Source organism: Tachyglossus aculeatus, chromosome 21 (genome assembly GCF_015852505.1).
Source record: "Tachyglossus aculeatus isolate mTacAcu1 chromosome 21, mTacAcu1.pri, whole genome shotgun sequence".
NCBI lineage: Eukaryota > Metazoa > Chordata > Mammalia > Monotremata > Tachyglossidae > Tachyglossus > Tachyglossus aculeatus.
This window is the reverse complement of record NC_052086.1, coordinates 66,059,209-66,071,057: the sequence shown is the minus strand read 5'-3', so window position 1 is coordinate 66,071,057 and position 11,849 is coordinate 66,059,209. Positions and strand designations below refer to the sequence as shown.

General features: G+C 45.3%; 1 protein-coding gene across 1 annotated transcript; it reads right to left on the bottom strand.

Moving 5' to 3' along the window:
• Positions 1-6,177: 6,177 nt before the first annotated feature.
• LOC119942728 (parvalbumin, thymic-like) lies at positions 6,178-11,039 on the bottom strand. Its single transcript, XM_038763641.1, has 4 exons — positions 10,979-11,039; positions 10,286-10,418; positions 9,384-9,493; positions 6,178-6,203 (listed from the first exon to the last, which is right to left on the bottom strand). The coding sequence occupies exons 1-4, from the start codon at positions 11,037-11,039 to the stop codon at positions 6,178-6,180; spliced, it is 330 nt and encodes a 109-aa protein (XP_038619569.1).
• Between the last annotated feature and the right edge of the window lie 810 nt (positions 11,040-11,849).

Here is an 11,849-nt window from a genome sequence, read left to right as displayed (position 1 = left end):
AGTGGGAGAAGAGGAAAGGAGGGACCTAATCGGGGAAGGGCTCTTGGAGATGTGCCTTCAGTAAGGCTTTGAAGGGGAAGGAGAATAATTGTCTGGTGGATTTGAAGAGGGAGGGCGTTCCAGGCCAGGGGCAGGATGTGGGTGAGGTGTCAGTGGCGAGATGGTCAAGATCGAGGCACAGTGGGAAGGCTAGCATTAGAGGAGCAAAGTGTGTGCGCTGGGTTGCAGAAGGAGAGTAACAAGGTGAGGTAGGAAGGGGCAAGGTGATGGTGTACTTTAAAGCCAGTGGTGAGGAGATTTTGTTTCATGTGGAGGTGGACGAGCAACCACTGGAGTTTTTTGAGGAGCGGGGTGACATGTCCTGAGTGTTTATTTAGAAAAATGATCCGGGCAGCAGAGTGAAGTATGGACTGGAGTGGGGAGGAACAGGAGGCTGGGAGGTCAGCAAGGAGGCTGATGCAGTAATCCAGGCGGGATAGGATAAATGACTGTATTGACGCATAGCAAGTGCTGAACAAGTACCATAGAAAAGGTGATCACAAGCTAGATAAAGACCTTGGAGGGAGATCTCAAATAGAATGATCACAAATCAAAATAGACTTTTTTGGTGTTTTTGTTGAGTGTACTTTAACACGATGCTATTTGGGTGCCTCCCTACCCTACTGAAAGCTCATCTCCTCCAGGAGACCTTCCAAGACTGAGCCCCCCTTTTCCTCTGCTCCTCCTCCCCTCCCACCTTGCCCCAACTTCCTCCCTCTGTTCTACCCCTCTCCCCACCCCACAGCATGTGTTTATTTGTACATATTTATTATTCTATTTATTTTATTAATGCTGTGTTTGTATCTGTAATTCTACTTATTTATATTGATGCTATTGATGCCTGTCTTTGTTTTGTTTTGTTGTCTTTCTCCCCACTTCTAGACTGTGAGCCCATGGGTAGGGATTGTCTCTATTTGTTGCCAAATTGTACTTTCCAAGCACTTAGTACAGTGCTCTGCACACAGTAAGTGCTCAATAAATATGATTGAATGAATGAATTAACGTGGTAGCAGTTTAGATGGAGAGGAAAGGGTGGATGTCATGAAGGTGGGGCTGACAGGATTTAGTGATGGATTGAATATGTTGGTTGAATGAGAGACAGGAGTCAAGGATAAAATAAATAGAATAGTAAATATGTACAAGTAAAATAAATAGAGTAATAAATCTGGACAAACATATATACAGGTGCTGTGGGGAGGGGAAGGAGGTAGGGCAGGGGGATGGGGAGGGGGAGTAGGGGGAGAGGAAAGAGGGGGCTCAGTCTGGGAAGGCCTCCTGGAGGAGGTGAGCTCTCAGTAGGGCTTTGAAGGGAGGAAGAGAGCTAGCTTGGTGGATGTGCAGAGGGAGGGCATTCCAGGCCGGGGGGAGGACGTGGGCCAGGGGTCGACGGTGGGACAGGCAAGAACGAGGTACAGTGAGGAGGTTAGCGGCAGAGGAGTGGAGGGTGCGAGCTGGGCTGAAGAAGGAAAGAAGGGAGGTGCGGTAGGAGGGGGTGAGGTGATGGACAGCCTTGAAGCCGAGAGTGAGGAGTTTTTGTCTGATGCGTAGGTTGATTGGTGGCCACTGGAGATTTTTGAGGAGGGGAGTAACACGCCCAGAGCGTTTCTGCACAGAGATGATCCGGGCAGCAGCGTGAAGTATAGATTGAAGTGGGGAGAGACAGGAGGATGGCAGATCAGAGAGGAGGCTGATGCAGTAATCCAGTCGGGATAGGATGAGAGATTGAACCAGCAAGGTAGCGGTTTGGATGGAGAGGAAAGGGCAGATCTTGGCGATGTTGTGGAGGTGAGACTGGCAGGTTTTAGTGACGGATTGGATGTGAGGGGTGAACGAGAGAGCGGAGTCGAGGATGACACCAAGTTTGCAGGCTTGTGAGATGGGAAGGATGGTAGTGCCATCAACAGTGATGGGAAAGTCAGGGAGAGGGCAGGGTTTGGGAGGGAAGATAAGGAGTTCAGTCTTGGACATATTGAGTTTTAGATGGCGGGCGGACATCCAGATGGAGATGTCTTGAAGGCAGGAGGAGACACGAGCCTGAAGGGAGGGAGAGAGAGCAGGGGCAGAGATGTAGATTTGGGTGTCGTCAGCGTAGAGATGATAGTTGAAGTCTTGGGAGCAAGTGAATTCACCAAGGGAGTGAGTGTAGATAGAGAACAGAAGGGGACCAAGAACTGACCCTTGAGGAACTCCTACAGTAAGGGGATGGGAGGGGGAGGAGGAGCCCGCGAAGGAGACTGAGAATGAATGGCTGGAGAGATAAGAGGAGAACCAGGAGAGGACAGAGTCTGTGAAGCCAAGGTTGGATAGCGTTTTGAGAAGAGGGTGGTCCACAGTGACGAAGGCAGCTGAGAGGTCGAGGAGGATTAGGATAGAGTAGGAGCCATTGGATTTGGCAAGCAGGAGGTCATTGGTGACCTTTGAGAGGGCAGTTTTGGTGGAATGTAGGGGACAGAAGCCAGATTGGAGGGGGTCGAGGAGAGAGTTGGCGTTGAGGAATTCGAGGCAGCGCGTGTAGATGACTTGTTCAATGAGTTTGGAAAGGCATGGTAGGAGGGAGATAGGGCGGTAACTAGAAGGGGAGGTAGGTGGGGTCAAGAGAGGGTTTTTTAGATAGGGAAGACATGGGCATGTTTGAAGGCAGAATGGAAGGAACCAGTGGAGAGTGAGCGGTTGAAGATGGAAATTAAGGAGGGGAGGAGGAATGGAGCAAGAGATTTCATAAGATGAGAGGGAATGGGGTCAGAAGCACAGGTGGCTGGAGTAGCACTTGAGAGGAGGGAGGAGATCTCATGTGAGGATACTGCTGGGAAGGATGGGAGAGTAGCAGAGAGGGTTGAGAGCCAGGGGGTTGGAGAAGGGGGAGGAGTGACTTTTTGTTTTGTTGTCTGTCTCCCCCTTCTAGACTGTGAGCCTGCTGTTGGGTAGGGACCGTCTGTATATGTTGCCAACTTGTACTTCCCAAGCACTTAGTACAATGCTCTGCACACAGTAAGTGCTCAATAAATGCGATTGAATGAATGGAGGATAACACCACGGTTACAGGCTTGTGAGACAGGAAGGATGGCGGGTGCTGTCCACAATGATGGGAAGGTCAGGGGAGAACAGAGATTGGGTGGGAAGGTAAGGAGTTCTATTTTGGACTTGTTAAGCTTGAGGCCACGGGAGAACATCCAGTTAGAGATGCCTTGAAGGCAAAAGGAAACACGAGATTGCAGAGAGGGAGAGAGATCAGGGCTGGAGGTGTAGATTTGGGTATCATCCGCATAGAGGTGGTGGTTGAAGTCATGGGAGTGAATGAGTTCTCTAAGGTAGTGGGTGTTGGAACAAACTTTCTAAAATCATTATTAGAGAGGAGCTGTGAACAGGCAGTGGTTCAGCGATGTGCCACTGTGATTCTGTTATCATGGGAAGGGAAGAAAGGCGCAGTTGTCACTGACCATATGGCCCTCCAGTCCAGAGCCTAGTACATAAAAGGGGAATCAAATCGAGGCATGAGACGTCTCTGCAGGCTTGCTTTGGATAAGTACCACTGGAAAACTTGGTAAGTGGTTTCATCTTTTAAACCAAAGGGAGAAGCCAAAAGAAGACAGGGCATCTGGGGCATTCAAGATGCTTTCTATTTATATTAAAGCTAACTCGATGTATTTCTTATTTGGTGCTTGGATTCTTCTGTTATTCAGATAAATGACTGCCAAGGCACTTGACTCTGACCTCCTTTGAGACGAGCATCAGAGTATGTTATTTTATCTGCTAGCTGTTCAGGAAATTTCCAGTCCTGTAAATTGGGTAAAAATCCTTGTACATAAAGAAAATGGAGAAAACGGGAAATCGGGGTTATCATCTGACTAAAATTGAAAACTATAGGACCTTCTTTCAACTGGTCAGTGACTGTGAGAAACAAAGGTAAAATCAATCATTAATGGTATTTATTGAGTATTTACTGTGTGCAGACCACTGTACCAATTGCTTGGGAGACTATGATACAATAGAGTTGGTAGGCACCATCCATGCCTTTAAGGAGCTTGCAGGTTAGTAGGGGAAGCAGACATTAAAATAAATTACAGGTAGGGGAAGCATCAGAGTATAATAATAATAATGGTGTTTGTTAAGCACTTACTATGTGCCAAGCACTGTTCTAAGCGCTAGGGAGGATACAAGGTGATCAGGTTGTCCCACGTGGGGCTCATAGTCTTCATCCCCATTTTACAGATGAGGGAACTGAGGCCCAGAGAAGTTAAGTGACTTGCCCAAAGTCACACAGCTGACAAGTGGCGGAGCGGGGATTAGAACCCATGACCTCTGACTCCAAAGCCCGGGCTCTTTCCACTGAGCCACGCTGCTTCTCTGCCATGCTGCTTCTCTACATAAGTACATAAGTGCTGTGGGGCTGGGGGTGGTGTGGTTAATAAAGCACTCAAGGGGTACAGATCCAAGTGCAGAGGGAGGGTGAGTAGGGTGGGAAAAAGAGAGATCTGTCAGGGAAGGCTTCTTGGAGGCATTGTGATTTTAGGAGGACTTTGAAGATGGGGAGGTTGGTGGTCTGTCAGATATGAAGGGGGAGGGAGTTCCAGGCCAGAGGGAGAATGTGGGCAAGGGATCATAATAATAATAACTGTGGTATTTGTTAAGCTCTTACTATGTGTCAGGCACTGTACTAAGCACTGGGGAGAATACAAGCACCTTGAGTTGGACACAGTCCCTGAGCCACATAATGATAATAATAATGGCATTTATTAAGCACTTACTATGTGCAAAGCACTGTTCTAAGCGCTAGGGAGGTTACAAGGAGATCAGGTTGTCCCACAGGGGACTCACAGTCTTCATCCCCATTTTACAGATGAGGGAACTGAAGCACAGAGAAGTTAAGTGACTTGCCCAAGCTCACAGTCTTAATCCATATTTTACAGATGAGGCACAGAGGAGTTAAGTGACTTGCCCAAGGTCACACAATAGACAAGTGGCAGAGAGCCGAGGTTAGAACCCATGACCTTCTGACTCCCAGGCACGTTCTCTGTCCACTAGGCCATGCTGCTTCTCGTCTTCAGGGACAAGATAGATGAGTTCAAGGTATAATGAGTAAGTTGACATTAGAGGAGCAAAGTATGCAGGTTGGGTTATAGTAGGAGATCAGCAAACTAAGGTAGGAAAGGGAGAAGTGGTTTAACACCTTAAAGCCATTGGCAAGGAGTTTCTGTTTGTTGTGGAGGTGGCTGGGCAATGTCTGGAGGTTTTTGCCGAGTACGGAGACTTCGCAGAATTTTTTTTAGAAAAATGATCTGGGCAGCAGAGTGAAGTATGGACTGGAATGGGGAGAGAGTGAAAGCAGGGAGGTCAGTGAGGAAGCAGATTGGGGGACAAAAAAAATCCAATACTTTTTGGATAAGGACTCCCCTCACACATTTTTCTGACCTTCATGTGTGTTCAGGTATTGGGTTTTTCTATTAGTGACTCGATTTAGGCGTTCCCTACTTGGGTGAGAAAACGAATACATGAAAAATGCCAACCAGATTGCATTAGGGCTGTAATTTCTTTTGGACCTCCAAGAGTTGGTTATTGTTGGCTTCTAACTTTGAAGTCCAGGTGGGCATTTCCCAAGAGTCTGGGCAAAAATCTTTGTACTTTCTCTTTTGATGCATAGCCCTGGGGTTGAAAAAATAATGACGTTTATAGGCACCTTGTTTCTCCTACATCACCCAGATTTAAAATAAAATGGAATATTTAAATGGCATATTTCCAGCAGACCCTCAGTAGCAAAGTGCTGCAGATGCTTTGGCTATTGAATTGCCAGCCTGCTTCCATCTAAAGCCTGGAACTGCTAGAGATAAAGAAGGAAGAAGACCCAGGTTTACTTGGCAGAACTTTTTTCATTGCTTTTTCTTTCTTCCAACCACAAGTTTAACATTGTGAGTGGTCAGTCACACAGCCCTAGCTGTCTCTTTAGAAAAACGAAGCATCACATAGACCAAAATCCCAGTACACTGCAAGATCTTGAAACAATTCTGTTTTGGTAGTTATAGTCATTTTGCCACTGCTATGAGACAATATAAAAATGTACAAAGGTGTGCTAAGTGCAAGGAGGTGATTATTGGAGGGCAATATGAAGAATCAGTTAATAGGTTGTCTTTGGTCTAATGTTCTTTATGACTTCACCAGAATTTGGAATTCTGTTAAAGGAAGAAGAGTGTAAACAGTAAAAATATAAAGTAGCTTCTGCAATCTCTAGGGAGACAAAAAAGAAATACAGAAGAGCCTGAAGGACTTTGTAGTATATAACAGTATGTACAGTATATAACTCTGGGGAGTTGTTCAAGAGTTGCTCAAGAGTGCTGTTGCTAGGAATAAATAAAGCAAATTATTCAGTTTGATTCTGTGGTCTGGGAAAAAGTCCGTCACTAAATTTGAAGATCAGTATGAGTGAATAAAGCCTCCCAAATCAGGTCTCTATTGACTCAAGCTGCAGTGTGAACAATTAGATTGGTTCATTCCTCAAAAACAACTTTCTACCTAGGGAATCTTGCTTTGTCTCAGAGGTAACTGCAGAATTGCGAACAGCTGGTTGACTTGCCCTCTAAGCTTAGCCTCATCTTTGAAGAGGAAGGGCAGCTATATACTTCCATCAGATTTAAGAAATCCTGTAGTTCAGCTGAATGAGTTTCCCATTGGGGTTTAGAATCTTTAATTCTCCAGATGCTGTGAGACTGATTTTTCCACATGGCTAGAATAATTTGAGGCCAAAATAATAATAATAATGGCATTTATTAAGCACTTACTATGTGCAAAGCACTGTTCTAAGCACTAGGGAGGGTACAAGGAGATCGGGTTGTCCCACGGGGGGCTCACGGTCTTCATCCCCATTTTACAGATGAGGTAACTGAGGCACAGAGAAGTTAAGTGACTTGTCTCCTGCAGTTGTTTTGAGGCTGGGACCTTTCTGGACTTTTCCTGTGGACCTTGGTATCTTCATCCCTGACAAACCCCTCTGGCTCAGGGAGTCCAACTATCCCAAGTAGTTAAGGGTCTGCTGAGTTTTATATATATGTATATATGTTTGTACATATTTATTACTCTATTTTACTTGTACATATCTATTCTATTTATTTTATTTTGTTAGTATGTTTGGTTTTGTTCTCTGTCTCCCCCTTTTAGACTGTAAGCACACTGTTGGGCAGGGACTGTCTCTATATGTTGCCAATTTGTACTTCCCAAGCGCTTAGTACAGTGCTCTGCACACAGTAAGCGCTCAATAAATACAATTGATGATGATATAATACAATGCCATAATTGGGGCTGGTACATTGAAGCCACGAAACCTGCTACTAAAGCACATTCCTGCAGCAGCATAACCCTCTCCTCTCCAAGTCTGGCTAAGATTAGCATAAGTACTGGACAGTGTTGACACCTGTCCCAGTTTAGCTGGACCAGCATAGTTTTCAGCTCCATCATCCCAAACACATGCTGCCAGATGCCCTGCTTTCTACTTGGAAGGCTCAGGAGATGTTTCTTTCCTGGCCCTCTTCTCTCCATTTTCTTAGAGCACTTGTGCCTCTGTCACCTTTAAAATGCAAAGTGTTCCCTGTCCATTTCACCCCAGGCTTCCCTCAAGATCAGGGTTATTCGCATAATCAAGAAAGATAGCCACAGGCTGTTCTGGATCTACCAAAGAGTGAAATAAGTTTTGTAAGAGCCATATGCTATTGATTTTCTTCCCAAATACTTGTTTGTCAACTTAAGGTGGATGCTGGTAGGAAAAAAAAATCTTTTTTCTGCCATTTGCATGGCATAAGCTATTATTTTTCCTGGGCAAATGGATTTTAGCCAGACTAGATTAAATTACTGATGCCAGGGGAAGGAAAAAGTATAAATGTAGAAGCAGTCCTTTTTTTCCCCTTGAACTCTATGTCTCAGAATGTGCAAGATCACCCCTGCGCAAGGTGGACATGTAGTTTTCTGCCGCCTTGAAATGCCTTGGGATGGAACCTCCTTCCCTATGTTACCACTCCTCTTGTCCCTCCTGAAAACATTGCACCCCAGAGAATGCCCTTTTGAGCAGTCATGATCGGGAGGAGTTAGTGAGGGCTTCTAGGTGTAGCACCGGCGTTGGGCATCTCAATTACATGCCTTAAGTCTTCATCTGCTGGAGCCTTCTCCATTTTCTACCGTATTTCAGTAGCCAGGGGGAGGAAGGAAAGGGTGATCCCCAGTGCCGTAACTTGCTTGTCTTCCGTAGGGTTGGTTCTGGGGCGGACTGGCCCTCGGCTCTGGGCCAAGCACCTGGTTGCTGTGGGATAATCGGATTTCCTCTGAACCTTGGTGCCCAGTGGAGCTGGGACCTGGACTCTGCCAGTTGTGGTGGTCCCCGGGTACCACCAACCCAGGGGACAGTAACAGAGGGCTTATATCCCTATGTTTCCCCAAAACTAAAATGGGAAAATCATCCCTATCCCATTCTTTGCTCCCTGGGATATTGTGAAGGAGGGACAGGATAATCTAAGGTCCATGGTTTGAGCTCTTTGAAGGCACATGTTCTACAGCCTCAACATCAGCGGTCTTCATTGTGCGTTTGGAATCAAGCACTATACTTTGAGGACCACAGAGTAGCTTAAATTACACATCTTGGGATAGAGGTAATCAGAGCTAAATACAATGGTCTATGGATAGGCTGCTTAGTGACAAAATCTAGTTAAAGCCTTTCCTGCCTCTCTTATCCGCAGAACTACCCCCACATTCTTTGTGTAATAAATCAGCCTCGCGTTGTATCATAGAGTCCTTGGGGCCAGGTCCTGAAAGAGATTAGGCTAGCCCTAAGAGGAATCAAGCAGCAGACAAGTAAGGATTTTAAGCAAAATGGCAATATATACCCCTTAGATCTGGCCCTATATTTCTTCAGTCTACTGCTGTTCACTGGTGCTAGTGTAAACATGATTTATGGGTGGGAATGAGTATGACATTTTCCCAGGCTGCTAGTTGTTTTTTTTTAATGGTATTTGTTAAGTGCCTAGTATGTGCCTGGCACTGTACTAAGCGCTGGGGTAGATACAAGCTAATCAGGTTGGACACAGTCCTTTGCCTGCATGGACCTCACAAGTCTCAATCCCCATTGTTCATTGAGCCACAGAGAAGTTAAGGGACTTGTCCAAGGTCACACAGCAGACAAGTGGCAGAACTAGGATTAGAACCCAAGTCCCCCGATTCCCAGGCCTGTGCTTTTTCCAGTAGGCCATACTCTTTCTACTATTATTTAAAAAAAAAAACCCTTGTATTCAAGGTGACATTAGGTTTTCAGCTTAGATCCCACATCCATTGATTATGGGAATTTTTCCAGGTGACTAGGTAGAGAAACTCACCATCCACCCCAACCTTGCCATCACCATCAGTGTCACCAGCTATGAGGAAGGTCTTGGTCTCAGCAGCTGTCAGAACTCTGGCACTCAAGGAGAAATTCTGCAGGAACAGTCTGGAGCAGGGCACAGAGAAAGGACTCTGTTTCTGTCCTTTCAGATGCAGATCTTTTTCTTTTTTTAAATAATAATAATGATTGCATTTGTTAAGTGATTACTATAATAATAATAATAATAATGATGGCATTTCTTAAGCGCTTACTATGTGCCAAGCACTATTCTAAGCACTGGGGAGGGATACAAGGTGATCAGGTTGTCCCACGTGGGGCTCACAGTCTTAATCCCCATATTACAGATGAGGTAACTGAGGCCCAGAGAAGTTAAGTGACTTGCCCAAAGTCACACAGCTGACAAGTGGCAGAGCTGGGATTAGAACCCATGACCTCTGACTCCCAAGCCCGTGTTTTTTCCACTGAGCCGCGCTGCTTCTCCAGGTAGGAACTTTCTCACATCAGGGCTACCCAGCACAGAGGGTTGGCACACCTATCTGCATCACTGAAAAGGAAATAACCATATACCCCAGGAATGTTTTTGCCCAAATGATCTCGAGCAGGTGTTTGACCTGAATTCCTCAGGCAACTGTGCAAGCTCTTTATTGTGCATTTGGCAGGACCAACCTGCCTTCAATTTTTGGCTCTATAGGCCAGCCTCCCAGCTATAAAGGCGCAAAAAAAACAAATTAGAAGGCTCACATTTTTATCAACATACTTGGCAATTTATGGTCTCCAAGGCAGAGAAGACTGAAAGGTAGCCGTTTCTCTGCCTTGGCTCCCTGGGGTAGATTCTTATTGGAAGTGTGAAGAATTTGTAACCTTGTCATTTATTTTTCAACCTATAAAGTATCTTACTGAAGCTCATCTTCCTCAGTGAAACCACTCCTGTCCCTGTCAAAGATTCCAAAAACTTTCTTGACTTGGTCGGGAGTCTTTTTGGACAAGACATTAGTAGAGAAGAAGGCTTTGTAGTTGAAGCTGTCAGCAGCTGAAAGAAACTGAGACCTGGCAGTTCAGCTTTTTCATCAGCGATTCAGAGGTTAGATTGTCAGGGGAATGTGTCTGTTTATTGTTGTATTATCCCAAATGGTTAGTACAGTGCTCTGCACACAGTAAGCGTTCAATAAATACAATCGACTGACTGACAGGTTATCGAAGTGAGGGAGAGCTGGGATCTGCGTGTCCCTGCAACCATGGACAAGGTTTACATGTGGTTTCATGTCCACAACCTATATTCATTAAGTGATAACTACATCAAATGCTACGAAAGGGAAATACGGAGTCTGGAATCCATTTGGTTTCTTATTTTATGCATTATTGAGGTGCTGGATGCATAGGTGATGCGAGTTGAAGGTGGTACATAAGACGGTTCTTCACTAAATTAAAATTCCTTACTGATGATTGCCCATCGAGACAACAAGCACCCATTTGAGGGAAGCATGTTAAACTGTTACAATTTAGAAATGAATCTCTCTGAAACTTACATAAAGGAAAATACAAGGAGTATCCAGAAAGAGAAGTATTTCAGCCAGAGAGTCAGAGTCTCACCTCTGCAACTGGACAGAGCAGCTTCAGTGTCTTTGGCAGAGAGGATATCCGTCATAGCCATGGTGGAGCTGTAACGCAAAATGAAGAGAAAGCCATTTCCCCCGTCAAATGTGTGCGGAGGCTTGATTTGAAGCTGCCGAGATGGCACGTGTGCCGTAGGATGCATTATTCATTGAAAGGCAAACAAAGCAGAGGGTGAGAGCTGCCTGTGACAGATGCAGTGGTTCAGGTCTGAATTCTGAGTGAGGAACGATATATGTGGAGATGTTTTGTTTGGCAGAGCTAAGGTTTATCAGGGAGTTGACGGCCTAAAAGCATCCAAGCCCCAGGAAAGGTATTTTTTGTCTACACCCCAATCCCTGGAGCAGTTGCAAAATCAATCAGGCAAATGCTATAGAGCTGTAACAGGCTATAACCTTCCAGTAAGTCAATTAACAGATCTTTTAGTTCATCAAAAAAACTACTTATATTAAAAATAACTTAATGGAATTATCACACTCTACCTCCCACATAGGGCTTGTTGCTAATGAATTGCAGTTTATTCAGTGCTTGGAAAAGGGAGAAAATTCTTCCTCGCCCCTGATTCTGATCAGAGAAATTTTTCACTAGGCTCTATTTAATCCCTACTTCTTCGGGTTCCCCTTTAAGCGAACCCAGTTATCTATCTTTCTGAAAGCAACTCTGAGTAGGAGTTACCCTCCCAGGACCTGTGCTTCCTGGCTTCTTCACAGTGTGAAAAACTAACTGCAGCATTGAATTGAAGAAGCTGCCGTAGCTCAGAGTCACTTTCTGGACCTGGAAAGAATGGCCTCCTACTTCATGAAAAACTTGTGGCACTGTGAAACTCCTCTCCAGTTTGGGTACAAAGGTG